Below are 7,831 nucleotides of genomic sequence, written 5' to 3'. Positions count from 1 at the left end.
CACTCATTCACCGTTGAACTATAGACCAATCTCCATTACCCGTGTCCCCTGCAAAATCATGGAACACATTATATATTCGCAGGTAATCAACTTCCTAGAGTCAAATGCTTACTTTTCCCCCTGCCAGCATGGCTTCCGTAAAAATTTCTCACAACTATATAGCTGGTTTTATCCACGACCTCCACTCAAATATGGACAGTTCTACTCAAACAGATGCCGTGTTCCTGGACTTTGCTAAAGCCTTTGATTCTGTACCGCACGCTAGATTAATGGTTAAACTCTCACAACTAGGCCTTGATGCACATGTTCTCTCCTGGATTAATATGTTCTTAACTGACCGCCTCCAGTCCACTTTCGTGAACAACCATTCCTCGTCCTTTTGTCACGTATCAACTGGTGTCCCCCAGGGTATGGCCTTTGGGGTATGTGAATAAATAAATAAATAATGCTTGTCTAGTGAAGCCTCATTTGCTGTGAAATAATTCTGCAATTTAGTTTATCGCGTAGGCACAAAAAGAATTTCGCCGCAAGCTTTGTGTTTGACGATCGTAGCAATGGCTTGAGCCAAAGTTTATCATTGCTTGTGATTCATATTTAGGTGTCCAAGAACACTACAAGGGATTGGTGAGGATGGACAACGTAAAGTAGTTACAGATGTAGTTAAACTACATTGCAGTAGTTAAAGGAGTAGTTTTAACTACTCCACTGAAAAGTAGTTGAACTACTAGTTAAACTACTCAATCGCAAAGTAGTTAGTAGTTATAGTTAAACTACTGTAGAAGTAGTTAGTGGCCATCACTGGAACTCCTAAGACAATGTCTAAATTAACTTTCAATAATTAACTTTTCAATTATACGAGCTACGAAGTTGTCCCAATGAGAACATCTGTTCCTTTCGGTCACCTGATATCGTAGCCGTTTTCAGAACAGAAATCCGTTCGGTAGATCGTCCGCAAAAAAATTCGTGAAGGAACGCCATTTTTTTCTTTTCCATTTTGTTCATTGCGCATCTTCGGGGACGCGTCTTTCTTTCAGCCCCCAATGTGAGAGGGTGAAGGAGCACAGTGCCGTCTCATGCGTCGAAGATGAGCTTTCTCTTGCGGAAACAAAACAAAAGCACATGTATCGGGTGACGCTATCGGGCTACGCTATGCCCTTATCTTGGGTTGCATTTTCTGTTTTCTTTAAATATTTTTCCAGGACGCAAGAGGCGACAGTGTGCTCTTTCATCCTCTCACATTATTCAGGGAGTCTCCTTTTATCTGCAACCAATTTTCATAAAAAGGAGAGTTCCCTTAGGGCGGTGTTACTTTCGCCATTCGATTACTCGACGTGGCTGCTACTAGGAAACCGTATTTATTCTCATTTAGGGGACTAATTAACAGAGATATTCTAATCAACTTTCTAATTATTGACTTTGGGGAGTACATTGCAATTGTAATATTAAAGCCTGGTCTTCACACGATGCCCTTGAACCACTGGCGAAGCACGAAAGTAATCGCAGCGCGCGCCACAGACCTAATTATTTTAGCTCTGTCGTCTGTTGCGCACCTTAAGTGATCGCCAAAACAGCGACGGTGACGTCGATTTTGACGATCACTTTCTGTTTACAGCGAGCGGCCGAAGTGAAATACGTAGGTATAGCACGCACTGAGCGCTCCATCAGTGGTTCGAGCGGATCATGTGGTGATCAGGCTTTAATATTGCAATTGCAATGTGCTCCCTAAAGTCAATAAAGAAAGAGTTGATTGAAATATCTGTTAATTAGTCCCCTAATTGAGAAAAAAAATTGGTTTTTAGCAGCCCCGTCGAATAATCCAATGACAAAAGTAGAACCGCCCTAAGGCAACTCCTCTTTTTATGAAAATTTGTTTCAGATTAAAAGGAAACATCCTGTATATGACAGTACATAGGGTACAGTATATGGATGCACGAACGGGCCGTGTGTTTGGGGGTGCGATACTCGTTCCGCCCCCAGGGACCCACGCACGTTACGCCGTTGAAAAATATCCATTCGGTAACATTAAATCAATCGTGTGAGCAACGGCTTGCTGCCCATTTATTTTCGTTTGTCACATTCGACATTACAGCACGGGGTAATGTAACAGTTCCATGAGGTACGTACATGATAGCCATTTCCCCTTACTGAGCACGGTGAACACAGTTAACAGAAGATACGTTCCAAGAGCCGTGGTTCCTCCTGAACCATCGCTTTCCAGCCATTGGTCTTCCTTACGTAGCTACTGTGCAAATTGATGTACATCACAGCAGCATTTCGCAAATACGTTAGGTTCAACTTGTCAGCCAAACGGAGCACATCGACGACGGTATCCACGCTGAAATTCGAAGAAAGTTCTCGTTCGCACAACAGCCTGAGTCTTCCCAGGTCGTACTTGTCCGCCATCAGGATAAGGTCTGTTGCCATGCTCTTAATATTCGGCGCTGAGTCGGTGTACATGAATGTCAACATCTCTTCTACGAGTGCGGCATCTGTATCTTCCAGAGTCACTTCACTCTCGCGCTTTTCTTTCATATCGTTGGCGAACATGGCACGAAAGACGGATGACCGCATTGCTAGGACTAGCTTGTGCGCGTGAATCTTCTTCCCGCCATGAGCAACGAGAACAACGTCAGAGGACTCATTAGATATCTTCAGTTGACGAAGGTCGTCTTGTATCGTCGGCCCTTCATGCTCAATAGAAGAGCATAAGGTGGTCCGATACATCTTGTATGTGGTTAATTCGAAACATAGCGTCAGGACATCACCAGATAGATACCGCTTGAATGCATCGGCTACCCTAGTGCCATACCCCATGATGTATGAAGAGGATGATGAATTGCGACTAATTTTGATACTTCTCCTTGCTTCATCGTTTAAGAACCGAAAGTCGCACTTGGCTTCAATGGGATCATTTCCAAGACGCAATAGCTCGGTGCTAGCATAATAATTTCCCGCAGGAACATCGTACGTATAATATATTTTAAAGCACCACTCGCTATCACCAACCTGAAACTTTGCACTTTCAATGCATTCTTCGAATTGAACACTGAAGTTCTCAATCACCCACGTACCCTTGCACGTTGCTTTCGTCACCTTATTGTTCATGTAGTACTCTGTATCAAGGCTGCTATTCTTCAGGAAGCTTGCCATTTTCGAATGTTGATCAGTGGTAAGGAACCACACAAACGCTACGCACCACACCGTAACTTTCCAAACGCCAACGAGGCTGCTGACCACAGGGGTGGCATCCAATGTATTGCTCCCCGTATGCCCCGTAGCCGTAGACTAAAGCGTGCTGGGCAAACACAATGCCTCCTGGACAAGTCCTGGTCGCACGTCACAGCAAGACACACGTGACCTTAAAGATGGCGGGCGGCGCCCGCGGCGCCACAGTTGTTCACAGGCATTCACATTTTTTGTTGTTGTTGTCGTTGTTCGGGGGGGGGGGGGGGGGGCTCGTTGGGGGAACGTTCACATCTGCTGCTTTTGTGGCGTTTTTGGCCTTTCTGGCCGGTATTTTGGGGGGCATTGGGGGGTTGCGGGGTGGGTGCCGGGAAAATCCCTGGCCTTGATGTCCGCGTCGCCGCGGGTTCAGAAGTTGATGTAGAAGGTTTGGGAGAGATTTGCCAGATTGGAAGGCCACGGTAACGGTTCTGAGAATATGATAAGCCAAGCGCCATGTTCTTTTGAAGTGGCTGACACCACGCTGCTGGTCATGGATTTGACAGCTTCATTTGTAGTATAGTTGTCGTAGAGCGCTTCCGATGTGCTTCTCTTGTTCCTATTCAGGTCGGTGACGTACAAATTCTAGACTCTTCCAGAGTGTGCTGTGGCTTTCTCCCATATCTCTTAGGGTCATTTGACAAAACCGGCGAATGGGCATTGAACTTTATAAAAGGTTAATGATGCTGCTTAAGGATGCTACTCAGCAGTCAATAATCTTGAATTCATTTCAGAAGAATGGCGTGATTGAGAAGGGACGTGAAACGGAAAGCAGAGAGGAGACTGAAGTATACTATGACAGCGACGTGTGTTTCACAACACGAAATGTGTTTCAAATACAGCACGTGGACATATGATGCACCACTTTGGTTTAATGTGTATACTGGTGGCAGTACAAAAGCTTGAAGCACCATTGCCGTGCGCTTTATACATCGAACATTTTTAAAATTCGGCCCGTTTTTAGGGGTGCGCGTTATACACCGGAAAGTATGGTAATTCCACACAATGGGGTACTACTACACTCTCAGAAACGAAACGGATAAATTTACGCTTACGTCCAATCTTACCCTTACTAAGCGTAAAGTTCGACAAAATCGCAGACGCCGTATCCGTCAAGCTCTGTTTTATTCCTAGTACCCGTAAACGCGCTCGCTGTAAGCGTAAAGGGCGGAGTTTTATGCGTAAATGGGACGAAGGACATGATTTACTCTATATCCTGACACATACGATTTCGTCTTGACGGATAAACTGAGGCTCTGCGTTGGAGTATTAGGTCTTTACGCCTATATTGACGCTTATTGTTTTTCAATTTTTATACGGGCCCTGCCTTCTGAGAACACGTGCATGGTTCCGTGTGCAAAGCGTCTTTTCTTTCGCTTCGTTAACGGTCACTCTGGCTTCTGGCGTCTCACGGTCTCACATCATGCACGGTCTAGCAAACGTAAGTTCTCACATTTTGCGCTGGGTGTCTGTAGTTTTTTTAATTTCATATTTCATTTGTGTCAAACGAATCACAGGAAGACTATGGCATCGAACGCGACAACGTCGCACGACATAGTGGGCAAGGCACGCGGACGCTGCTTGAACAGTTGTGATTCTCCAAGCTCTATCCGCGCTACAAATTCGTATGCGTACGCCCATTGTCCATCATGCTGGTGCCTTATGCGTGATGGTCATCTACGAGCAGATCATTTTGTTATAGGTGAGACTCTTTTCGTTCTCGTTTTTCTCGGATGTGCGTTTCTCCCCGTTGAAGCATCTGTGTTAACGATTCCTCAATCCGTTCTTCTAATAGAAGTTCGGATGATTATTGCTGATTATAGCGCAGCACGATGTGTTGACATGGAGCAAATCGATTCTCTGACGGTCACGATTTTCGATAACGTGGTGCAGGTGGTAGTTGTGGTGGTGCTGCAAAACACGTGTGGAACGCCACTTCTTAGACAGCTGAAATGAGTTACGCGTCTAACATTATTCAGTTAACTGTTATCATAAAGGACTAGAGTGTTTCCAGTTATAGTAAGTGGTTTTTGAAGTCCATGTTACGTTTATGACTATTTCATGTAAGCGGCCTCTGAGGGGATGGACTCAGGTCTGACAAAGAGCACCTTATCGGCATGATTTATTTCGGCGTTACCATATTTACGATATTAGCTTTTCCATTTAAACGCTAGAAATAGTATCAATTCCGCGATATATACTGCTGCACAGACACGTGCACCCATTTGACAGTACCACAGATCACATCAATGACATGATAAAATGATTTACGGGTCTAACAAAATTCAGTTGAATGCTACTTAAAGGACGAGAAAGATTTCAGAATGCTATGTTTGGCAGCCTGTGACCATTTCATGTGGGAGGTCTCTAGGGATGACCCAGGTCTGGCGAAGAAGACCTTATTTGCATCACGTATTATGACGCTAGCACATTTTCGAGATTTGCTTTCTCATTGAAATGCAATACCATATCTTTGGAATCTACTGTTGAACGGACATGCATAGCCATTTGACAATATCAGCAAGCACATTATTTTGCGCTCATGACAATAAACTTCTATGTCCAGCATCCCAAGGAACAGGACACGACACGCTCTTCGTAGCCATGCTGGACTGCATAATACCACGCATGCACCCTCAGCTGCATTAGGTGGTGCTCCTAAAATTTCTACTGTGCGACACATTCTGGGAAGAAGTACACAAGACTCTACTCCCTCACGCATGTACAACCAGTACAACTCACCTGTAAAGATGACTTGTAAGTTGTGACTGCTTCATGAGTAATGATGCGTTGCTCGATAAATGCAACGTCTGCAATACACTGAATTATATACTTCAGTTATTATACGGTGATTTCATGCCGGATCATGCACGGTGGTTAATTTTTTTCTTTAAAACATATATTAAAACCTCGTCCTTAGGAGGCATATTGGCGCTGAAAGTAGCTGAAAATAATCGGTGGTTCTATTTTAATGAATTATCATTCTGATGTGGACATTTCGACCATTGCGTTTCCTACGCAGTTTGACGCCACGTATCTTCATAACTATTTAACACTTTTTTTACATATTGTCTGGGGTGGGTAGCATTGCATCGTAAGTTGTGAAGATCCTAAGGTTTCCCTTCGAGGAGATAAAAAATCGCAAATTTGCCTCATTTGTAAAATATGGTACGTTTTGGGAACCTCACAACTCGGCTCCCAGTTGAGATACCTGATCTGATACCCGATATCTAAATGACATAATTAACATTGATGTCAATTGTGAATTTATTTCGTATGCGGACGATGCAAGCGTGTTTTCCAGTGGCTCTCATATTGATGTAATAGCCACTACTGCTAACGAGATGCTTTGCAACTTGGAAAAATGGGTTAATTTAAACTCTTCACGCATTAATAGTAGTAAAACTGAAGCAATCATACTTCGACCAAAAACAGGAGTGTTAGTCTAAATAAAGAGATAGTATATCTTAATAGTCCTGTTGATATTGTAAAATGCATCAAATGTTTGAGTGTCATCTTTAACGAACAGTTGCTATGGGATGAACACATTGAATACGTTCGTTACTATAGATAGGCAGGTTGATACATGATCCTTCGATGCATCGAAACAGGAACGAGGACAAACACGAGAGACACGCTACGTTCACATTGAATACGTTCAGAATAAACTGTGCAAAATATTAGGCATGACCGCTAGGCATATAGACACATGTTTCCTTTTCGAATTAAGCTACTACTATACCGTTCACTGTTCATGTCTCACCTAAACTATTGCCATTTAGTCTGGGGTATGACAACTAAGAATAGTCATGATGAATGCTTGCGAGCAAAGTGAACGATGTTACGAGTAGGAATATATGGGATGCGCGGTGTCGAATTTACGCATTTTCCGTAGATATCCCTCACAAAAAGCCTATTGGGGGCGTTGCCCCAATTCACAATACGACGTACTCACTATGCGAAGAAAGGCCATTTCGAGACGAACACAATGATGTAGATTACTTTCGGGTATCACAACTGGGGGACGAGTTGTGAGGTTCCCAAAACGTACCATATTTTACAAATCAGGCAAATTTGCGATTTTTTATCTCCTCGAAGGCAAATCTTAGGATCTTCACAACTTAGGATTCAGTGCTACCCAATAGACGAATAGAATAGTAGACAATACGTGAAAAAAAGAAAAGAAAAAGTAATAAGCTGAGTATGTCAAATAGTTTGAAGATGCGTGGTGTCAAGCTGCGTAGGAAGCTCACATCTGAAAGATAATTCATTAAAATACCCACCAATTATTTTCAACTACTTTCAGCGCCAATATGCCTCCTAGGGCCAAGGCTTTAATATGTGTTTGAAACAAAAAAATTGAAGAGGTCGACCGGACCGCCCTGCCTGATCCGGCGTGGAATCACCCTATATATAATTAGTTTATGACCTGTCTGCTATTGATTTCTTTTTGTATATGTCTGATATTCTGTGTACCTGGATGCCTCATCCTGTGATATAACGCTCATTAAATGTTGTTCCATTATAAACGTAATTTAATCCAATTACTAGCTCATATAGCTAGTCTACAATTTGTGTTTTGTTGTGTTGAAGTGTTGTGAAGATGCAC

The 7,831-nt window shown here is 43.2% G+C and overlaps 1 protein-coding gene across 1 annotated transcript; it reads right to left on the bottom strand.

Annotated features, from left to right (window-relative positions):
- Positions 1 to 2,163: 2,163 nt before the first annotated feature.
- Positions 2,164 to 3,150, bottom strand: LOC135366487 (speckle-type POZ protein-like). Its single transcript, XM_064599233.1, has one exon. The coding sequence runs from the start codon at positions 3,148 to 3,150 to the stop codon at positions 2,164 to 2,166; it is 987 nt and encodes a 328-aa protein (XP_064455303.1).
- Between the last annotated feature and the right edge of the window lie 4,681 nt (positions 3,151 to 7,831).

The sequence above is a fragment of the Ornithodoros turicata genome, chromosome 1 (assembly GCF_037126465.1).
Source record: "Ornithodoros turicata isolate Travis chromosome 1, ASM3712646v1, whole genome shotgun sequence".
In the NCBI taxonomy this organism is placed as follows: Eukaryota; Metazoa; Arthropoda; class Arachnida; order Ixodida; family Argasidae; genus Ornithodoros; species Ornithodoros turicata.
Note: the sequence above shows the minus strand (reverse complement) of the source record. Positions and strands in the feature narration are given on the sequence as shown.

What these genes read in the sequence shown, in the direction of transcription:
- LOC135366487 (XM_064599233.1), bottom strand. Translation starts at nt 3,150, where the DNA reads ATGGCAAGCTTCCTGAAGAATAGCAGCCTTGATACAGAGTACTACATG.